Here is a 22,480-nt window from a genome sequence, read left to right as displayed (position 1 = left end):
ATAGACTTACAGAATTTTGAGTCCCACTGGCGGTTTTGCCTTATACAAGCTCATGGGCCAGATGTTCCCCACCTCTGGAGTAAAATGTGCTCTGTGTTGTTTCCATACCTTAGTTCCATACCATACGAATTTCCAATTTCTCCCTTGGAATTTGACTCAAATGGCACTTTTCCCCCATTATGTTTTCCTTTTGTTAAATGACAGCTACATTTTTAGTGTCCACACTTACATGTATGTTTTTATTTCTCTTTTAATAGAGAGTTCCTAATGGGTAAGGATCAGTTCTTTTTAATATATAACACTGTATCTTAAGAGTCTGTATATAATTGCATGGATCAGATGTGAGGCCTTTCTATATATAATGAGGAAAGGAAGATGAAATGTACAGTTATTTCATATTTACTGTTATTTATACTTATTGAATATTAACTATCTGCAATATGCCAGGTTAAAAAAAAAAACAAAAACAAATAATCTGTTCAGGGTGACTTAATTTATTCAACAATATCCAAGTATTCATTAACATCGCTGAGTCAGCACATACTCATTCTTTGGTTAATCTTCATCCATAGCTTTTTCAAGTGTGTTTTCAAATATTGAGTAATGTTGTAGACCAATATATGTTCCAAACACTGCCTGAAAGACTAGAGGAATTACCATTGCTTTCATTTTTGTTTGACAAAGCTGTATCCAATGGAGTAAAACTCTTCCTTTTGGTGGCAATGGAACTGTATGATATCTAAAAAAGAAAAAGCTCACCATCACATCTGTGAAAATAGCTTCCATTGCAAGTTCACTGTTTTCACCAGAACTCATACTTCAGTAATTTCCTTTATAGATCTATCAGGTGGATAGTGCAAAAAAGAACATACTTACCTAACTGCCAGGCGTCCATTTTTAGTAAAAGCCAAACCACAGGGATATAAAATACCACATACTATGCCAATCAGTGAGCTTCTAAAGACACAATTTTCCTGGCTTATGTTACCTGAAACACAAAAGTAATTCTGATTTCCCTTTTAAACTCAGGACCTAAGGACCTTGAAGAAAGTATTGACAGAGAAACAGCAAAAAGAATATTAGAAATTCAAAATCTATGGCATGTAACAGACTAATCAATTTTAATAATGTTTTATTGCACATCATCATATAGAAAATTACCCCTTACATTTACAGTTATTGAATAAGCAATTTCGTAAGAGAATCAGTACTAAGCTAGCAGACCAGAGCCAAGTTAATGCATTTATGTCTCCTATGTGTCAGGCATGTACTAGATTGCAGGATGATGGACTTATGACTGTTACAGAAGGAGTATACTGTTATAATAATATAGGTGAAAGCAGTGGGGAAGAGGAGGAATGAGGAGGAATGGGGAGGATGGAAGTAGAAATCCCTGAACCTATGGAACTATATCATGAAAAATGAAAATTTTAAAAAAAATTACCTGAATTCAAAGCATCAGTTACAAGCAGCTTGTAAGCAATTATAGTAGATAAAAACGGAAGAGTAGTCAATGATGCATATGTTTTGAAAACATCATGCTTAACGTTGAAGCAGTGTCTGAACATAAAGTTGGTCAGCATTCCAGAGAAACCAGCTGTTGTTCCAAGGAACACTGTTCCATATATATTTAAGGTCCTAGTTAGAAAAGAAACAAGAAAAGTTAAGTTAATGTAACAGTATCCTAATAGACACCTTGCTAGGTGGTTATTTGCTATTTCATATTTGCAGAACATAAAACCTTTCTTGAGGATTGTATACTATAGTCTTAGTGATCTATGATTTCTTTAAAATTTAAATGGGTGTAATTTAATTATATGTTCACTGTGTCCCACTAATATAGGTTTTTTTTTTGCTTTGCTTTTACTTGTTAAATTTATTTGATGGAGTATTAAGCCTTTTGACTGTAACATAAATTTAAAATACGTCAAAAATGAAGAAAGAGAGAGAGGAGGATGGGAGGAGAGAAGGGAGGGATGGAAATAAGTGAATATCATTATATTTTTAGAATTGTAGCTATGAACTAACTGAAACTGTTTAAAACTAATTAAAATTTTAAACATATGTAGAAATAAAAATGCATTAAACCCAAAATAAAAAACTAAAATATACACCAAAACAAATTTCTTGAGCATTTCTAAGTGTGAGAATAAGGCAAAGTAAAAAAAAAAAAATCCCATATTTTTTCTGAGAATATACAGGATAGTTTTAAAATGAAACTTTTTTAAACAGAGTAGCTTTTGTCAACAAATATAAATATGGTTAAATGTATATAAATTTTATGACGCCTAATTTTAAAAATACTTTCCTTTCTACTAAGACAATTAATTTGCAAAAGATCATAAAAAAAACCTGTTTCTATTTGGTTATGCCTTCTAGAAAATAATTTGCTCATTAATCCAGATATTTTTAAAACTATTTGTACAGGACTTATAAAACTATCCAAAGAGATCTGGTACATCTAGTCTTGCTGGATCTTACTCGTATGTAAACTCAGGAAACTTTAAAATTTCAGCTAAACTGTCCTTTGGCTTTATTCTTGAGCTCTATTAATCTAAACATATGGGGCCTGGCATGGTAGCCTAGCGGCTAGAGTCCTCACCTTGCATGTGCCAGGGTGCCATATGGGTGCTGGTTCTAATCCCAGCAGCCCTGCTTCCCATCCAGCTCCTTGCTTGTGGCCTGAGAAGGCAGTCAAATGCAGCCCAAAGCCTTGGAACCCTGTACCCACATGGGAGACCTAGAAGAGGATCCTGGCTTCGGATCAGCTCAGCTCTGGCTGTTGTGGCCACTTGGCGAATGATTCAGCCAATGGAAGATCTTCCTTTCTGTATATCTGACTTCAAATAACAATAAAGTAGTTTTTAAAAAAAAGGGTAACATGAGAGTACTAGGAAATGTAACCGCTAGGCTACTGCGCTGGGCCTATGTATATTCCTATGTTGCTTTACTAAGTATTAGAGTTGAAATAATCAATCCTAAACTGATTTTAATTATAACTACTCATGAATTAAAATGGTATCCTAATTTTTATTATATATATAATATATATTATATATAATGATCTCCTAATAATTATATATTTATTATTTTCATTTTATTTGAAAGGAAGAGAGAGACAAGAGTGATCTTTCCATTGATCTACTCCTCAAATGTCTGTACAACAGCCAGAATTAGGCCAGGCAAAAAACAGAAGCCCAGAACTCAACCCAGGTCTCCTGCATGGGTTGTAAGGACTGGATTACTTGAGCCAGTATCTGCTCCCTCCCAGAGAGGGCATTTATAGGAAGTTAGATTAGAAGGAGAGGAATTAGGACTTCAATCAGGCAATTTATGATGGGATACAGGAATTTCAAGTGGCGTCTTTAACTGCTGTGAACAATCCCTCACCCTCTCCTAATTCCTTTTAAATAAAATACATTTAATGTTTCAGTGATAGTTTTGGACCATTTTTTAAAATAAAGATTTATTTGTTATTCATTGGAAAGGCAGATATACAGAGAGGAGAGACAGAGGAAGATCCTCTGTCCGATGGTTCACTCCCCAAGCGGCTGCAATGGCTAGAGCTGAGCCAATCCGAAGTCAGGAGCCTCTTCTGAGTCTCCCACATGGGTGCAGGGTCCCAAAGTCTTGGGCTGTCCTCGTCTGCCTTCCCAGGCTACAGGCAGGGAGCTGGATGGGAAGCAGGGCTGCTGGGATTAGAACTGGTGCCCAAATGGTATCCTGGGGTGTTCAAGGTGAGGACCTTAACCATTACGCTATTGCACCAGGCCCTGGACCATTTTTAAGAAGCAAAAAAAAAAAAAAATTCCCACAATCTCAGTATTTCAATAAACCACTATTTCATCTGTCCTTGTTTCCCTCCAGTGCTTAAAAATAGGTTTTCTTTAAAACTAATCAATAAAGTTAGTAGATTTTAGGTTTTTGTTAGAAACCATGACAGTACAAAAGATCTGTAACTAAAAGTGTCAACTTTCAATCTGAATGTCTCTTACTTTTCTTTTGTAAGATATTCAAATTTTTTTTCTATGATTTCGATGACCATTGGTTTTCTGAGTTTTTCGTCTCTTACAGAAGGACTGGGCTGACCATGTGTATATGTTACCATCCCGATGTCCTAGAAAACACAAAATTCCAGAATCACATAACTAATTATATTAATACTTACTAAAATTCTACAGATTTAAATGAGAAAAAAAAATTGAGTCTAATAATGTGCCACATAACATAATCATTCCTGCTGTTTTAAAAGATTTATTTATTTTATTGGAAAAACAGATGTATAGAGAGGAGAGACAGAGGGAAAGTTCTTTTGTTCTCTGGTTTGCTGTCCTGACTCCTGACTTTGGATTAGCTCAGCTCTAGCCATTGCAGCTTCTTCCAGGTTTCCCATGTGGGTGCAGGGTCCCAAGGCTTTGGGCAATCTTCTATTGCTTTCCCTGACCACAAGCAAGGAGCTGGATGGGAAACAGCAGCTGGGACATAAACCTTTGCCCATATAGAATTCCTGGCACATGCAAGGCAAGGATTTAGCTACTTGGTTATTACATCAGGCCCAATCATTTCTCCTTTTATAGATGAGAAAACAGGTTTAGAAAGGTTCACTTGTACTAGGATTTAGTGCAGAAGGATAAATTTCTGAAATGCTACATTTTTGTTTTCTGTCCAGTTTCCCCATCTCATTCCAGGAAAGTGGAGAGCCTATTTGCTCTCACTTCTCTAATGAGGAATAGAAATAGTAATTGCTTGCTGACAACTTACTCTAGGCTGTATTTCCTGAAAACTTGAGCTCAATTTGGAAACTGAGTTTTCTGAAGATCACAGGGAAGTGAGATTGTCTTAGAGAATAGGAAAGAAGTACAGTTACAATAAAAGTTACACAATGTTTTGTAGTAGTACCTGTTGCAGAGGCAGGTTCATCAGACATGACTATGTATAATACAAGGGAGACCAGGCTTGTGGCAATAGGTGCTGGGATTCAAAGGTTCCTATATCCTAAGGGTAAATAAAGAACAGACAGCTGCCAACAAGACCTTGAGGGCTTGACTAGTAGCATCTTGACAGGAGCCAGTAAGGTAAAAACAAACTGTTATGCTCTGGATATGAGGGTTCTCAGGTCTCCGTGAAAACACTTAATAACCACTATGGCATTATAGGGATAATAGTCACATTTAATTTTTTTTTGAAGGAAATAGGAACATTCTTTACAAATCCAAATTTGTAGTTACAAATGTTTACCCACTGCAGTAGTGACACAGAATTTAATGTTTTCTTCCTTCCATCTTCTCCACACTAGTCAATATACAGATAAAAAACTAAAGCTTCTTGAAAAATGTACACTAACCTCCATTTTAACAACTTTTATTATCAGTAGCCTATACTTAATCTCAATCTTCAGGAGCTCTAGGCAAGAGAAACAGAGTAGATCATGCATAATGAACACAGAATATAATTAATTAGCAATTCTGAATCTGTACCATGCACAAGAAACCTGTATGGTATTTATTTTAAATCCAGTCTGTTGAGCGCTTCCTAGAGGGACAGTGGCTTTGGAAGAATGGGGTAGGACATATAATATGCATTTTAATAGCACCAGGCCACTTTGTTGCCACAGTCAATGAATATATGTTGAACACCAATGTAACAGTCATTTGATGAGTAATGGATATATATCAATCCTAAGTCTACTGAAGGGCCAAAATCATACTTATCCCAATGCTATCAACCTCTAGAAGGTGCAAGCTGTTTTAAACTTTTTTTTTTTTCTAAAGATTTATTTGTTTTTATTGGATTTATCAGATCTTCTGTGCACTGGTTTACTCCCGAAGTGGCCACAATGCCTGGAACTGAGCTGATCTGAAGCTAGAAGCCAGGAACTTCTGGGTTTCCCATGGGGGTGCAGGGTCCGAAGGCTTTGGGCCATCCTTTACTGCTTTCCCAGGTCACAAGCAGAGAGCTGGATGAGAAGTGGAGCAGCCGGGATACAAACCTGTGATATGGGATCCTGGTGCATGCAAGGTGAGGATTTTAGCCATAGGCTATTGTATCTCGCCCTGAGCCTTCTTATACTGTTAAAAAAAATGAGTAATAATAGACCAATGTCTTACATGGTGTCATTCCGAATAATATTTTAATCTCTTATCCTTAAAATATTTGGAAGAAGGAAAAGAAATCCACACATTTCAATTTTTAAGGAACCAGTCTTGCTTCTTCCTGACATCCACAGATAATGGAAGCAGGGAGAAGACAGTAGTATCAAAGGGAGAGTCTGTATCTTGCCTATGTAATACACTATGAAATTAGCTATCAGTTAGTAACGTGATGATCAACTAGAAGTGTGACAATTTTTGGTTTTGCTGTCACTGAAATGATTGAAATGCTCCAACTCCTATAAAGAGCTTCCAGGCAATGTTTCGTATGAATTTCCGACCTCATCTACACCCTCAACTGTGTATTGAGAAAACAAGCACCTAGAATATTTGAAGGACAATTGATGAGAGGAACAGTTGAGTGCTTGCTTAGTCTTTGCAAGGTACTGTCATAACTGGGTTCCTTATACTCTTTGTATTAATAAGATTTTTAACAAAATACTGAAAGGTAAAGATTTTATGGAAATGAATATTTTATTCAATAATTATTCTAAGCATTGAACTAACTAGTCACTACACTCATACAAATATTAGTGTATAAATGCAGGTTTATAGTTTGAAAGCGTTGCAACAAACACAAAGCAAAAACAATAAATTTATACACAGGACGAGGGATCCATTAAAAAAAAAAAAGAAAAGAAAGGTTTCCCGATGGAAGTCATATTCACGCAAATATCCAATATCTGAAAGAGGAAAATGTGGTGAGGAGGGAGGTGCAGGGAAGCATTCAAGTTGAACAAAAATTCTATACAAACGACCGAAAGAAACAGAAAAGCTCCAGGTAATCAGGACTAGATTTTGAGTCTTTACTTTCTCTCCGTTTCTTTTGATAATCACTGTGCACTGATATTGCCCCGAATATCCATTCAGAATATCGCAAGCTGGTTTTAGCTTTCTGTGCATCACCTCAGAAGAGTCAGCCACTTTACAACCACAGAAATCACTGCCTATATAAGTGCAGATTTCTGCCTACCTTGGGTACTTCCCCAGCTCCTAAAGGCACCACACCTGCATCTTTCAGATTTGCACCAACCTCACGTCTCAGCGTCGCCATTTTGGCAGCTCACGTGACTCGCGAGTGGGCGGGGACCCAGAACGCTCAGGGTTGGAAGTGGAGTTTGCTTGCAATTCCCGCCTCTCCCAGCAGCCCGAGTCGGCCCCCACCCAGCCTGAAGCCGCGCCCTCCGTCCTCTCTGTGATTGGGCGCGGCGCGCAGGAATTACGGCCACTCATTGGCTTCTGGGACCAGGCGCCGTGAGCCCGCCTCTCCTACCTCGCCCGTATTTCCTCCCACTGCGATTTCTGAGCCTTACCTGGCTTTGCCACCGGCCTCCGGCCAACGGGGACGTCCCGAGTGGCCTTCGTCTCCTCAGGGCAGCTCCGTTAGGTGGGGGATAGCCGCCGTCCCCTTCACTCCTTGAAGGAGCTCGCCCCTCCGACCTGTCCCGTGTGTTAGGTTTCTGGTTTCTCCTCAGAACACCGAACCGACCGCCCAGCGCCGTCACAGCAGCCTCGACAAGCCTCCTCCCCTCGTAGCCGGCTTACTCCTCTCCCCAGTCTTTTAGTCCCTTCATATTTCATCTTTTCGGTACCCTCGCAAAGGGGTTGGGGAAAAATTTGCCTTCCGCCCCCTCCCTGAAGCTCCGCTTGTCAGCGGGTGTATTGGGGGTGCGTGTTGAGGCGGGGGGCGCATTGAGGAGACTTGGCATTCTTTTGTGTTTGTTAAATGCCCAGCAGACTCCCAGACCGACAACCCCCGACCCTCCAGTCTCCATGTCTTAGAGATGCCAAATTCGAGAGTTATATAATTTCAAGTGCCGCTGTTTCTCCCTGCCTGAGGAAACACTTCGTCGCGTGGAGGGTGCAGGACATTTCAGTGCTCCTTTATGTTAGAAACAGGGTCGGGGCAGGGGTGGCCAGCGGTGGCAGAGAGACCCTTTTTTTCTGCAAAGGAAAGGTGGGTAGTTCGGAAAGAGAATGAGAGAAAGGGTGACTGTGGAAGCCAAGCAGCTGTAAGCTCTCATTTAGGAAATCGCGGACCGGTTGCACAGTTGATGCTTACATGCCTCATGCTACTACAGCGTCTCTGAAAACACCTTTGGGAAAGGTTTGGCTTCTCTGGAACAGGCTCAGTGTTTACCCTCGCTGGATAGGGAGCTGCTTGGATGCGAAGAGATGGCATGATATGAATGACTCCAGTGTGAAGAAATCTGCTTCGCCAACTCATCCTGCATCAAGTGCCCATTGAGTAGCACTGTCACTTTAATGTCTCCATGCCAAGGGATTGCTTTCCTCTTTTTCAGTCCTCTCAGTTAATACACGGGAGGATCAGACTCAGAAGGGCATTAAAGGATCAAGCCTGGGGGGCTTGGAGAGCACAGAAGAAAAAATGAAAGTGACAGCAAGCTGGATCCTGTCTTGCTAAGGGGGTGAGATCTGGAACTTCTGGTCCAGAAAATACAAGGGGGCCTTTCAGTTCGTGTTGTGCCCCCAGAAAACTGTTCAAACTCACACTCTCCCTTTCTCCCCCCGAGAGAGGAAAAAACTTTAAAATTTTCTCTAAAGATTTGAAGATCTTTATCATCAACCAATTCATCTTTGATGTTGATGATGTGTAAAGTGATGGGACAGACACCTAAATTTGGTTTGCACCTTAATTGAGTTAGTCATTGAATTCCCAAAATGGTACTGTCTGAAGAGGACTTTTAATACTTTGCTATGCTGACAATAATATTCTCAGCTTAAACTATACATGATAAATACTTTATATTTTTCTCTAAACTGTGGGCAATGTCAAAAGTTTAGCTGCAGAAAAAGGCATCATTGTTTTTGCATGAAATAGAAGACTCAGCCTGGATGTAAGAACTGAACAGTGAAGTGATTTGTAACAGTTACACTGTTGGCTTCAATCCAGCTGGATCCAACTGAGACCTGAAAAGAGATCTTGATTCCTGTGACAGTGGCAAGACCCAAGAATGCCAGTCAAGAAGAAAGGTGGGCTATGAAGTTCCTATATATATTTTTACTTTTCCTTGGTTGTGGTATTTGAATTGTGTTCCTTTTGAGAGTAAAATTTGCATGGGTTTGGGGAAATAGTTATTGTAATGATATGTTCTCTGCGGTTCATCATCCAGAATATTATTTGCTGACTGAAGATGAAGCCGGATTGTAATAATTACAGACATTTGTGATTTCATCAGTTGAGGTTGTCTGTATCATCATTTTTAGTTAGAGGCAGGACCACAGACTGGGGATGTTCTTTAGCTTGTTTTTGGTTACTTTAGAAAGAAACTTGGATAGTGGAGCTCTTCTTCATGGATTTGAGATTTATCAAGCTAATCACCTAGTATTACAAGATAGCAAAATACTGGTTTTTTTTTTTTCATTGAAGAAAGTTACAGCTTCATGATTTATCTTTTGATTTAAAAATTAGAGTTACTATTTGGGTTTATCCCAATGTAAATCTTTACTTTAGGGATAAAGCACAACTTTGGTAACTGTTGTTCTTTTCCAAATACGTGCATTATCCTATAATCCGATATTCAAGTTTTCTGAATGAGGCAAGTCTGGTTTGGGCTTGTTCTTCCCCTTCAACAACTGTTATTACTCAGAATTAATCAAGATCCAGTGGATTACTGAAGTATGGCTTTGGTGATTGAGCCAGGATTTATTTCTGGACAATATTGTTTCAAAGGACCTTAGTCAAGCCAGTTTTTTTTTTCTTTTTTAATATGATAAGAAAGATGAGATGAAGAGGATTTTTGGGGGGAGGGGGAAGAGGAGGAGTTTTGAAGCAAAATTTATGTGAGCCAGGTCTGTAGGTTTAAGTGCAACTTGGTTCTCTGTAGTGTTTGATCTTTCTGCAGTACCTTTTTAAGTTACATTGAGGAAAATTATAATTACTTAGATGCTTTGCTTATGCTTGTCTGTATAAAGATGGGTAATGATGTGTAAAATCTGTGAAACACCAAGCTTCTTGCACATGAATATTTAAGACTGGGAATATTTTCTTCTGCTGTTCCTCATAATACTACTTAGAGAAATAAAGTCTGTGTGAGATTTTTAAACTGCCCTTGTCCAGACTTGACCCAGTTGGTTTATTTGGAACAAGAATGGTTTGGAAGGAATATAGCCAGTAAATTATATGACTTTTTGACTTAATGTTTTTTTTTTTAAATTCTTTCTGTTATTTATTTAGGCAGTCCATGTAAAACTAAAATTGAATTAAATATATGTTGTATGTGTGTATGAGAGAGAGAAAGAGGAAGAGTATAGGACAATATGGAGTTGGGGAAGGGAGGAGTGGAGAGAGAAAGGTAATGGACAGGAGAAACAAGTGTAATTGATATTGTAGATCCAACTTATCTAAGTAGTAGAGTGGGCCTAAGGTTTATAAGCCTAATAGATTGAGTTTCTAGAAAGTTTTTATTTTTAAGGAAAACTGTTATAGAAATTACTGATATGTTATTGGAGCTTGTAATACAAATGAAAAGTGACTTCCTTTTCTCTTTTCCTCATGTCTTTTTTTCATCATCATAGTGGAGTGATGTAGTGGCTTTACTTATTTGTGAGGCAGTTACAGAGAGAAGGAATCAGAAAGAGAGCTTTTTTATCCACTGGTTTATTCCCCATATGGTCCCAACAGCCAGGGTGGGCTAGAACTCCATTTTGGTGTCTATATGGCTAGCAGGAGCTCAGCTACTTGAGTCATCTTTCTCTATTTTTCCAGGGACATTATCAGACTTGGAAATGGAGTAATGGGGACATTGAACTAGTGCTCAATATGGTGTACTGGCCCTGTAGGTGATGACTTAATTGTGCCGCATGTGCCAAAATGTCAACCCCATCAAAAAGTTCTACTAGCATAACATATACTGGTATTCTAAAAAGCATTAGCATCATGTAATTTATTAATTGACCCAGTAGAGAAATAATTTACCTTGTTTTTAATCTCTTAAAACTGACAGTTTTAGGATATATTGGAATATTGTAGATAATAAACCAAACAGGTTAAATGTGGATTATATTTTTAATAGGCTAATCTTATGATCTTCATTGTTTCTGTAATAGTGAAAAAAATTTTTTGAGGAAAAAAATTTTTGAAATTTAACTTGGATTTGTTCTGCAGGGAGTATTGTCCTAATCACTTAAAGCTTTTGTCATCATTGTTGTGTACAGTAGATATAATGGAAGAAGTAGATTTAATGTAACTTGGATTAGTATCTTCACTGAATCAAGTTGGGTATATTCTTATTAAAATATAAAGTTTCATATGATTTAGTGATTTCTCACTTGGTGTTTTGCATTAGTCTGAGAGAGGAGATACTTAAACATGCAACCTTAGTGAGAATTGGCAAAGGGTGTGGTCTATTACTGAACTTAGCTGCAGGTGCTAATCTTGACTGTCTTGGATAAAATGAGATTGTTTACCTCAGTTCTGCTACCTTCTCCTAATCCTTGCTCTGTTTCATAACAGTACATTTTACCTCTCACATTCCAGTCCCTTTACAGTTTTACAGATCTTAGTTTTATTAACTGAAGACTCTTTTATTTCTCCTTTATATATATATAGAAACTATATGTGTGTGTGTGTATATATATATATATATGTAGTTACTCTCTTCTGTTATAATAGTGAGCTCATTTGCTTCCAGTTTAGCCCTTAGGAAAACTTTTGACATAGTTGAGGTTGCAAAAATTTAGTCAAATACAAAGTAAGTTGTATTAACATTCTCTGATATCATGCAAGATCATGGCATTGTAAAGGGGGCTATTTGAACAAGACTTTTTGAATTTCTCTGGTTTTTGTGTTGTTAATATAAGCATTAAACATCTTTGATAGATAGCTGTGTACTTCCATGTGTTCCCAGTAGAAGGTTGATGGTTTAAGAACTAAATCTGCTTCAATATTTTTTTTACTAGAATTTACTTTATTTCTGTTTTGAATTTTTTTTTGTTTTCCTTGTGCTTAAATATGTGAAAGAATTCAGTGCTTTTTAAAGTGTCCCCAAAGTCTTTTTTTAAAACTTGTTTCCTGCACTTGGTGGTTTAACTGTTTCTTTGTAATATCATACTAATTTACATTGGCCCCTCATTATCTGGGTATATTGTGCTTCAATATATAACTTCTCTTCTAAAGATAATTGTCTTAGATTCAATAATGGGGAAAAATATCTGATATAATATCAGAACCTGAATGGCTATTTTATTCATTTAAAAATATTTATTTTTTTGTGTGAATTTTTATGTTTGCCATATTAGTGCTCTGTCCAGATGCTTCTTCCATTTCACAAAACTTTGTGTTTATTTTTTTTCCCATAGCCAATATAACTTTAAGGAGTCAAATAATGAATATTCTCAGAGGTAGATTAGAAAAAACAGAAGTTTAAGCCTGGCGTGGTAGCCTAGCAGCTAAAGTTCTTACCTTGCATGCGCCAGGATGCCATATAGGCACTGGTTCGTGTCCCAGCTACCCTGCTTCCTATTCAGCTTCCTGTCTGTGGCATGGGAGGGCAGTTGAGGATGGCCCAGGGCCCAGGGACCCTGCACCCGTATGGTAGACCCAGAGAAGGCCCCTGGCTTTGGATTGGTTCAGCTCTGGCAGTTGTAGTCTCTTAGGAAGTGAATTGTTGGACGGAAGCTTTTCCTGTCTGTCTTTCCTCTTCTCTGTATATCTGCCTTTCCAAGAAAAATAAATAAATCTTAAAAAAAATTCTACAAAAGGGTCATCTTGGCCTTACTTGGAATTCATAGTTTCTCTTTTTTAAAAATATTTATTTATTTATTTATTTATATTACAAAGTCAGATATACAGAGAGGAGGAGAGATAGAGAGGAAGATCTTCCAACCGATGATTCACTCTCCTTCTGGGTCTCCCACACGGGTGCAGGGTCCCAAGGCTTTGGGCCGTCCTCGACTGCTTTCCCAGGCCACAATCAGGGAGCTAGATGGGAAGTGGGGCTGCTAGGATTAGAACTGGCACCCATATGGGATCCTGCGCTCAAGGCGAGGACCTTAGGCGCTAGGCCACACCACCAGGCCCCATAGTCTCTTGATATTGGAAAATACTAGTGCAAAAGGTGTAAAGAAATTGTATTTTGAAAAGAAAAAGAAGAATGCATTTTGTGTTCAGTTACTGATAAGGAGTTTGCATAATAGGCATACAGGAAAGTGATGTTAATTGACTTTATGTTATACACTTTGTGCATTCAGATTGTGCACAGATGATAAGCTGATGACCCAATATTGTAAGACATGTGAGCTGCTGCATTTCGGGGAATTGCCCAAGAACTCCATTTATGGTAAAATATTTGACCTCTTTTTTTTTTTAAAAAAAAAAAACGATTTATTTATTTTTATTTGAAGGGAAGATATACAGAGAGGAGGAGAGACAGAGAGGAAGACATTCTGTCTGATGATTCACTCCACTGGCCACTTCCACAATGGCTAGAGTTGAGCCAATCTTGAAGCCAGGCGCATCTTCTGAGTCTCTTACACAGGTGCAGGGTCCCAAGGCTTTGGGCCACCCTTGACTGCCCTCCCCGGTCACAGGCAGGGAGCTGGGTGGGAAGCGGGGCAACTGGGACATGAACTGGCACCCATAAAGGATCCTGGCACATGCAAGGTGAGGACTTTAGCTGCTAGGCTATCGCACTGGGCCCTTGAACTTTTAAAAATCCTGTTGTTAATTTTTTGTGTAGAAGAATCTAGTCAATGAGAAGATAAACGCAAGACAGTGGATTTTAAAAAAACATTTAATTAGGGGCCTGTGATGTGACATAGCATGTAAAGCTACTGCCTGCAGTACCATCATCTCATGCAAGTGCCTCTTTCAGTCCCAGCTCCTCCATTTGTGATCCAGCTCTCTCTCTGTGCCTGGTAAAGATGTAGAGGATGGTCCATGTGCTTGGTTGGGAGCTCCTGGTTCCTGGCTTTATATTGGTTATTGTAGCCATTTTGAGAGTGGACCTGCCGATGGAAGATATTTCCCTCTTTTTCTCTTTCTCTGGCTCTTCCTCTCTTTTGGTAATTATGTTTTTCAAATAACTAAAATACTAAAAATCATTGAATTAAATCAGTTTATTAATGTTTTTCTCAATAAGTCAAGCCTTTGGCAGCTGGCATTGTGGCATAATACATGAAGCTGCCACCTTTGATACTGGTATCCTATGTTTGTTCAAATTCCAGCTGCTCTGCTTCTGACTCAGTTCCCTGCTAACTGTCCTGGAAAACAGCAGAAGGTGGCTTAAGTCTTTGGGTCCCTGCACCAATTTGGGATACCAGGAAGAAACTTCTGGCTCCTAGCTTTAGTGTGGTCCAATTTTAATATTGCTGCCATTTGGGGACTCACCCAGTGAATGGAAGATCTTGCTGTTTGTTTTCTCCATCTCTTTCTGTAGTTTGGTTAAATAAATAAATATTTTTAAAAATACCAAATACTTTTGATTCTATAGTAACATATTAAGCAGATTAAAAGAGTGCTATTCTTTCTTTAGCATTGTCTTTTTATATTCTATTTTTAAAAATACATATTACATCAGTAAGTGTTAAATATTTTTAGTATAAGGTTGAGATGCTTAGTATATTTTTTATTAGGAAAAGGGGCCCTGTTTTTCAGCTACAATTCCAGTTAAGGAATTTGTAGCAGTCAAGACACTTGGGTTTTGTATCCTCAATGTAGGTTGCTTTGTCAGCAAAGGATCATGAGTTTTACCCAGTGTCTTCTGTCCACTCAGTTATTCTGAATTGCAACTAGTAAGCTTTTTGCATGTACTCAATTTTTAGTTTCTCAAAGCTATTTCAAGAATTATGGACAAATCACCTCCAGTACTAAACAGTACTTTTGATCCCGTTTATTTTAAGATTAAAGATCGAGAGGAATGCTGTGTTTTAAAGCAGAGAATGCTGTGGAACTAAATGATTAAAGTCTCAAAAGTTATGGATCAGATTTTGTGTTCCATTTCCTTAGATGATCACATCTTGCTAGCTCCTAAGATCCCTACTTTGTTAGGGGAGGATTCTGAAACTTCTATTGGGGACCTATTGTTTGGACATCTGTGAGTGGCGTCTTTATTATTGTAAGTTTGGTGAGACTTAGAATAAATTTGCTAGATTCTTTCTGGTTTAAAATCCTTCAAAGGTAACAAACAAACTGAAATTCTTTTAAAAGCTAAACTGTTTTATATTTTACAAGTAATAGTTTTGCTTTTATTTATTTAACCATTCATCCATTCAACAAGGATTTATTATTAAGTGCCTGCTATGTGCCAGGTGCCTATTTTGTAGCGGCAAATAATATCCAATCTTTGCCTTTATGATTCTTTTTTCTAAACTATTATTACATGTGCTTACTTTTCATTATTAACATGAAATTATAGGATGGCTAATATAAGAATATATATCAAATGAGGAAATTGATATGCAATAAGCCTTAAAATATGACTGCATTTTCCTTTTCTATAGTAATATTAAAGCAACTGTTAAATAGCATGAAATGCTAATAACATTTGTGAAAGCTTTACTTTTTAAATTCATTTTATATATTCATTTCCAGACTTAAATACATTATAAGTATTTTGCTAGATATGCATTTATTTGACTTGATGTGAAATCCTACATGAATAGCACCAATACTAATAGCCTATATTCTTGAAACTTGTTGTGGAGACGCTATGAGGAACAGGCAGTTTCAGTGCTGTTTGGTGAAGTTAGCACATATTTATGGAGAAATAGGTAAAAAGCAATCGGCACCATCTATGGAAGATGTGATGTTTAAGATGAGAAACACAATATAGGTAGAAGTTTCAGATCATTATCTGTTTTCTTTGTTTTAAAGTTTATTATCATTATTCTGTTTTTTGTTCTTCCTGATCGCCATTAGCTGCAGAAGCAGTAGCAATCATATGGTAGGAAAAACTTAGACTAGGCTCAGAAAGCATGGAAGATAGGAGAAGGAACAATATCAGATATCAGCTTGGTGTATAAATTTAGATGGATAAATGTTCTCTAATTTTCTATAATTCAGCTTTGCTTTTTCTCTCTCAACCACTGAGCAGTGAGCAAAATAATTCCCACCTTCCTGGGACAAGTGGCGTTAGGGTAGGGTTCGGTCTGGTCACTAATCATCCATGTACAATGGCTTATCTCTGAGATGTACGTTGTGTCTATTTAGTTATGTCAGGTATGGCAGAAATTTACTGCTTCAAGATTGTAGACTCTTATTTGTTTCCCTAGAATTTCTGTATCTGTTTACCTAAATGCGTTATGCATTCCTCTCTGAAGTCTTGTTTGCTTTGATTCCTGAGGCCATGAGATACAAAGATTTCCATGTTTTTTTCAGCTGTGAAAAATCTTTTCCTAGACTGTATATGAGCCAGGAGGAATCCAAATCCCTTGCTCTGTCCATACCTAAGAATCTTTTCTCTTTGCTATTAAGTGTTTTTTTTTTGTTTGTTTTGTTTTGTTTTTTTTTTTCTGATGGCTTGGGCTTTCACAAAACAAAGCTGAAACAAAACTTTAAAGTTTCTTTCTGTTTTCAGTCCTGGCACATACCTCCCTGAGGCAATAAAGATGTGACCAGCTTTGCTTGTGTGGAAAGAAATGAAATGGAAAAAATAGGGAAGGAAAAAATTCTACAAATGTCAGTCTCCCTACATACTTGCTTATGATGAACCACCAGTTGATCCTGTGGAAATCATGTAACCAACCTCTAAAGTTTGGTCTATCTTTTTAAGATTTACTTATTTTATACCTGAAAGAGTTAGAGAGAAGGGAGAGAGAGAGAGAGAGAAAGAGAGAGCTTTCATGCACTAGTTCACTCCCCAATTGCCTTTGATAGTCAGATTTGGGCTGTTCTGAAGCTGGGAGCAGGGGATTCTTCTGGGTCTCCCACGTAAGTTCAGGGTCCCAAAGCCTTGAGCCATCTTCTGTTGCTGTTAACAGGGAGCTGGATTAGAAGTGGAGCAACAAGGACTAGAACTGGTGCCCATTTGGGATACCAGCGCTATAGGCAGATATTAAGTGTGCTTTGCCACTGGGCCAGCTTCTCAATTTATTTTTAAACAGGAATTTTCTCTTTTCTTTTTTTCTGTTTCCTTTTCTAATGTATATATACCTGAACTTCACTTTCATAAATCAAATTGGTGATAGAATTAGGGGAAAAGCTCATCCAAAATCATTCTTTCTGCTAAGTGTGATGTTTTAAATATATTTTAAAAGAATTTAAACACACAGAGAGCTACCGCAGCTTGTTCATTCTTCAAATGCCCAGAGTGGTGGAGATTGGACCATTCTTAGCTGGAAATGTAAGCTGAGAAGTCATTTCAAAGGCTGTGTCAATTGTTGGCATGTGTGAGGGCTGGGTTGGGCTGAGCTAAACCACAGCATACATGTATGTGCATGAGAGCCAGATGGGATATGAGTTGGACTGGGTTAGGCCACAGCAGAGGCTGGCATGTGCAAAAACTGAGTCTGGAGGCAGGCCTGGTAGTGGTTATGAGGGTCACCTTAAATAGGTTGGAGCAGCTACTGGTATGCATGAGGACCAGGTCTGTGGCAGTGGGGTTAGAGTAGACTGCAGTGCCTGTCAGTTTGTATGACATATGGGGCTGGGCCAGAACTGATTAGGTGGCTCCATCCATCAGTATGTGCATTGACTGGTACAGGCGAAAAACCAAACTTGACCCTGCTCTGGCTGGTGCATACAAGAGTCAAGTCTGAGGTTAGCCCAGGTAAGGCTTCATGGGGTACTCCTCAACTAGACCACTGGATTCAGATGCTGGCTATAGGGTTTTCCCTGTATGAATATGTGGTCAAACCTTGGAGTTACTGGGCCTCTCAGTTGCTGATGCCTGTGCAGTGGCCAACATGCTCAGATGCACATGCAGAATGTGGCGGCCAATTCATCTAAGCCAGAAGTGGACATCAACTGCCTCATTAGAGGATGCAAAGCAGAACAGATTGGGCAATTCTTCTGGCTAAGCTTTATAGCATGGTCCTAGGATGTTCAAGGATAAACTATGTCAACCAATAAACCCTAGAAAGATTTTCTTAACCCTGGAGTAAGTAAACCAACAACCTTTCAGAACTATCAGAACCACTTAAGTAACACCCTTGGAGCACTTCCCTATCTTGGGGGTCTCAAAGGTGTCGTCACAGGACCATCCGCAATCAGCAGTTGCTGTTATAGTTTAACAGCAAAACGTGGCCCCCTCCTGTTCCTCTCTTGTGGTTACAGAAGGAAAAAAAAGACTGAAACATATGTTCCACTCACCTTCCATTTTACGTGAACCTTCCCATCATAATCAGGCCCACATGGACTTGCATCCCTCTCAACTATGTAAACAATATTAAAAATGAAATAAAAACTGTAAAAATGCATCCAGCTCTCCCATGTCGATACCATTAACACAGTTACTTGAGGAATCCTCATCAACAGGATGCCAGAACCAGGACTCAAATTCAGATACTCCAAATGTGGGACCCAGGGTCCTAACTGATGACTTAATTGTTAGGCCTAATGTCTACTTTGAGTGTAGAATTCTTTGAATAAGTGAATGGCATCATGGCACAAATGGAGGACAGCCCAGAATTGTAGTCCAATCTTTTGCATCAACTATCTAAGTTATCTAAATGGAATCAACAGTTTGAGTTTTACATTTCTTAAAATATGACTGTACTAATAAAAATTGTTCTGAGGAACAATTGAATGATCTGGTCCCTGTAAAACTGGTGTGTGTGTGTATGTGTGTGTGTGTGTGTATATATATATATATATATATATATATATATATATATATATATATAGTGTGTGTGTGTGTGTGTGTGTGTGTGTGTGGGTCTAAGAAGGAGAAAACCTGTTCAAATTAGAGTCCCCTTCCAACAGAGGTCCAAGGGCAGCTTCCAGTTCAGCTTCTGTAGCAAACCTTGTCTAGATGTGGGAAGATATATATGATTATAAATAGGAAATGTCATCTTTGTACTTTTTTTTTAGAAGATTTAAAAGATTTTTTTAGGAGGTTATGCAGTTTTCATTTCCTTTGGATATATTCCTAGGAGCAGGGTAGCTGGGTCATATGGCAGTTTATTTGCGGTTTTCTAGGTACTCTCCATACTGATCTCCATAGTGGTTGTACTAGCCTACACTCCCACCAGCAGTGAAGGAGGGTGCCTTTCTCCCCACATCCAACTAACAGTGTTGTTAGTTGTGTTCTAACTTTTGGCCAGTCTCACTGGAGTTAGGTGGAACCATAATGTGGTTTTCATTTGTATTTCCCTGATGGCTAGAGAGCCTGAGCATCTTTTCATATGTCTATTAGCTATTTGAATGTGTTCTTTTGAAAAATGTCTGTTCATTTCCTTTGCCAAGTAATTTTAAACCTTCTGAAATATACAGATGATTTCAATCTTCAGGTCAGCTTAAGGCTGGCCAGGTATTTTTCACCTATTTAAATTCTAATTTATCTTTCTTTTCTTGTTTGTTTCAGCTGAAGTGGTGTATATATCAATATGTAGTTAATTTGCTGTCCTCTTCCTTTCTCTTTAGTATTACTTAGCTTTGTGCTTATTGTTCTCTATAATTGTATGAAAGATGTGAAAATGTGACTATGTGGAAGGAATAAGATTAATTCATATTTTGTGTCATTATCTTTTGCTTCACCAGGGGAACTATTTTGATCAATTGTCGTTTTTTGTTTAAGTGCTTTTGGAGGAGAGGGGGTAAACTGTAATTAATTGCTAGGGACAATTACAGAAAAAAAATCACTATAATTTCCCAGTTAAGTTGGACTAAAGAAGGCTTGTGTTCCAGATAGTCCAAAGTTTGATTCCTAGCTGCTTGTGCATTCTTGAGAAAGTTTTTTTATTTGCCTTAGTCTAGAATTTTCTCACTTGATCAATGTATATACTAGTATTTTTGATAATTTCTATGAGGATTAAATAAGCGAAGGTGTGCAGATTATTTAACATTGTTCAGTACATGCTAACTAAAATCATTAGTGTTGAAATAACCATTTTATCAGCTTGAATTATAGATTTAATATTAAAGTCATAAAAGAACCAATCGAAATAGTTGTTTGATATTCAATATTTTACTGTTTTATTTTGATTATCATTGATTTATGAAACAAATAGAAGTAATAATATGAGCAGTAAGATTTAAGCATGAATACATACTTTTTAATAAAATTATTTTCTGGTCATAGTGACTAATAAGTAATAACATTTTGACTGTTCAATTCTAAATATATTTATTAAGATGATTGAAAAGAATGCCTAATTTTATTTTAATTGATCTATAATACATTATGATTAAAGTGATCTTTCTAAAACCAAAAGATGGTTACAATCCCTTTCATTTGAAGATCTTCCATGGCTTGTTATTTGTCCTTGGATATGAGACCAGACTTGTTAAACTAGTGTGTATGGCATAAACATCATCATTGTGCTTGGTGACTTAAGGTAGCATCACTACATACTGTTCTAAATTTTCACTTTGATATTCTTACTTTCAAATTAAAATCTCTAGAGATTTTGTTTAGTATTATCTTGTTCAGTACTATCTAGAACATGGTAAGATGCTCAAGAAATATTTGATTAATAAATAACTCATCTTTTCTATATGCAAGTCTTATAAAAGTAGGGCAATTTTATGTTTTGTATACAATTGGTATTTTAATAAATTCATGTCAAAATTAGTGATTCAGCGTTTAGCCTTAAAGTGCAAGTTTCAGTTATATAACTTATGACTCATGGTCAAATTTGAGTTTTCTTTTGCATAGAAATTTGCTGAACTTTATTTCTGGAGAGTTGAGAGGTATCGTGGAGACCTCTATATTTGGGACCAAAAGCATTAGAATTAAACTCCAGATCTGTTAATAGCTCTGTGATCTTGGTGAAGCTATTGTGGTTTTCAGTTTAATTTTAAAAGGCCAATAACATAACTTCTTGGAGGTGAGAATGAAATAAGACACATAAAAGTGATTTCTGAACTGTCAAGTGTTAAGTAGAAGAATTTCATTATTCTAAGTGCTTTGCTTTCCATGACTTATTATATGTTAAGTTCATGTTTTTCTTGTTTATACTTTGCTCTTAATTTTCCTAACAGTACCATTCTATGTTCTTTATTTTATTTTGTTTTATTCACAGCAAATTAATTTATGTGCTTTTCTTTTCTTCCTCCTGAAAGTTCATTTATTAGCACCATTGCTATTCACAGGTTTAAATTACCCCTCTGAACTTATTTGTAAATTTCAGGAGTGCTATTCTTAAACCAAATACAATAGAATTGAACTTTAATTAGTACACACATGATTGCAATCCCAGTTACATAACATTCAATATATCCTTTCGGTTCATGTTTTGTGCAAATGTTTCTTATTTTATAAAATGATCCCCCATCCCTTTTCTGTTACACCTGTGCCTGTCCTCAGGTTTAGAGTCATTCTTTATGTCAATTCAGGAGTTATGTGAAGGTAATTTCCATTAATGAAGAAAATAATAGAATGTAGCCAAATATGTGAGCAATTCAAGTGAAAAGTTCCATGCTTGCACATAATGTTTGAATATCAATTAAAATATTGTTCCTAATTTGCTTGGATACTTATTTCAGAAATTCCAATTTATTCTTGAACAAAATCCTTTTCATTTGTCTTACTTGCCTGACTTATTATTTTTGCATTGTTTAGCTTTATACTATGCTCAAATCCAGAGTTTCATTAGTCAGAAATAATGATTAAAATTGAAGGTCAAAGGGCATAAAGGAATTGCCTACTGGTGATTATTGGTAATCAAAAAAAAAAAAAAAAGCCGTAAAAGAACAGTCACAATTCTAGTACTAGATGCTGGTGTGGGAAGCCTAAGTTGTCTAAGACTTGGTCATGTTTGACCATTTGTTTTTTCTTATGTTACATTTTGTTTTGTGTGTCGTATTTTCTCATACAGAGGTGACAGTTGTCATAAGCTCTGCTGGTTTAGAGAATACATGACTGCTTTGAATCAGCACAGTACCTTCTTAAAGTAGTTACTCAATAAATATTGACTAATTGAAAGTCCCATTAGTTAGCAAATTATATTTTGGATGTGACCATGGAATGTTATTAATATATTTTAGATATATCCTCTATCATGACAAGAATAAACTTAAATACCTGCCAAAAATGCTGCAGAAGTTAAAAAAAATGGCTTTGGAGTTAAAACTAAAGAACAACAACAGCAACAAAGAAACAAAAAAAAAAGAAAAAGAAAAAAGGTGTCTTACATTTACTAAGTCAAAAATGCAAAAATGTTAACAAATGAAGGAATATTAAAGCCTTAGATACTGGAGATGAGTCCAA

The 22,480-nt window shown here is 37.2% G+C and overlaps 2 protein-coding genes across 3 annotated transcripts in view; one reads left to right on the top strand and one right to left on the bottom strand.

Moving 5' to 3' along the window:
* Positions 1-403: 403 nt before the first annotated feature.
* On the bottom strand, positions 404-7,233 carry TMEM126B (transmembrane protein 126B). Of its 2 annotated transcripts, XM_040964080.1 has the most exons (5): positions 7,123-7,233; positions 3,996-4,117; positions 1,445-1,638; positions 877-988; positions 404-739 (listed from the first exon to the last, which is right to left on the bottom strand). In XM_040964080.1, the coding sequence occupies exons 1-5, from the start codon at positions 7,201-7,203 to the stop codon at positions 556-558; spliced, it is 693 nt and encodes a 230-aa protein (XP_040820014.1). In that variant the 5' UTR covers positions 7,204-7,233; the 3' UTR covers positions 404-555. The 2 variants fall into 2 exon arrangements, with proteins under 2 accessions (XP_040820014.1, XP_040820015.1); XM_040964081.1 differs by lacking the exon at positions 3,996-4,117 and having other exon boundaries at positions 1,548-1,638; positions 7,123-7,219.
* Positions 7,234-8,526: 1,293 nt separating this feature from the next.
* Positions 8,527-22,480, top strand: part of DLG2 (discs large MAGUK scaffold protein 2) — a 1,763,217-nt gene continuing 1,749,263 nt past the window's right edge. The window contains exons 1-2 of the mRNA XM_040964332.1: positions 8,527-8,578; positions 8,992-9,155. The gene's annotated coding sequence lies outside the window, so the exon portion shown is untranslated. The remainder of the gene's footprint in view (positions 8,579-8,991; positions 9,156-22,480) is intronic.

The sequence above is a fragment of the Ochotona curzoniae genome, unplaced genomic scaffold, assembly GCF_017591425.1.
Source record: "Ochotona curzoniae isolate NIBS_2020 unplaced genomic scaffold, NIBS_Ocur_1.0 scaffold_3223, whole genome shotgun sequence".
Taxonomy (NCBI): Eukaryota; Metazoa; Chordata; class Mammalia; order Lagomorpha; family Ochotonidae; genus Ochotona; species Ochotona curzoniae.
Note: the sequence above shows the minus strand (reverse complement) of the source record. Positions and strands in the feature narration are given on the sequence as shown.

What these genes read in the sequence shown, in the direction of transcription:
- TMEM126B (XM_040964080.1), bottom strand. Translation starts at nt 7,203, where the DNA reads ATGGCGACGCTGAGACGTGAGGTTGGTGCAAATCTGAAAGATGCAGGT. An exon ending in AACTGATGCTTTGAATTCAG is followed by an intron (nt 989 to 1,444) that starts GTAATTTTTTTT and finishes TTTGTGTTTCAG; the next exon opens with GTAACATAAGCCAGGAAAAT. An exon ending in AATGGACGCCTGGCAGTTAG is followed by an intron (nt 740 to 876) that starts GTAAGTATGTTC and finishes TTTCTTTTTTAG; the next exon opens with ATATCATACAGTTCCATTGC.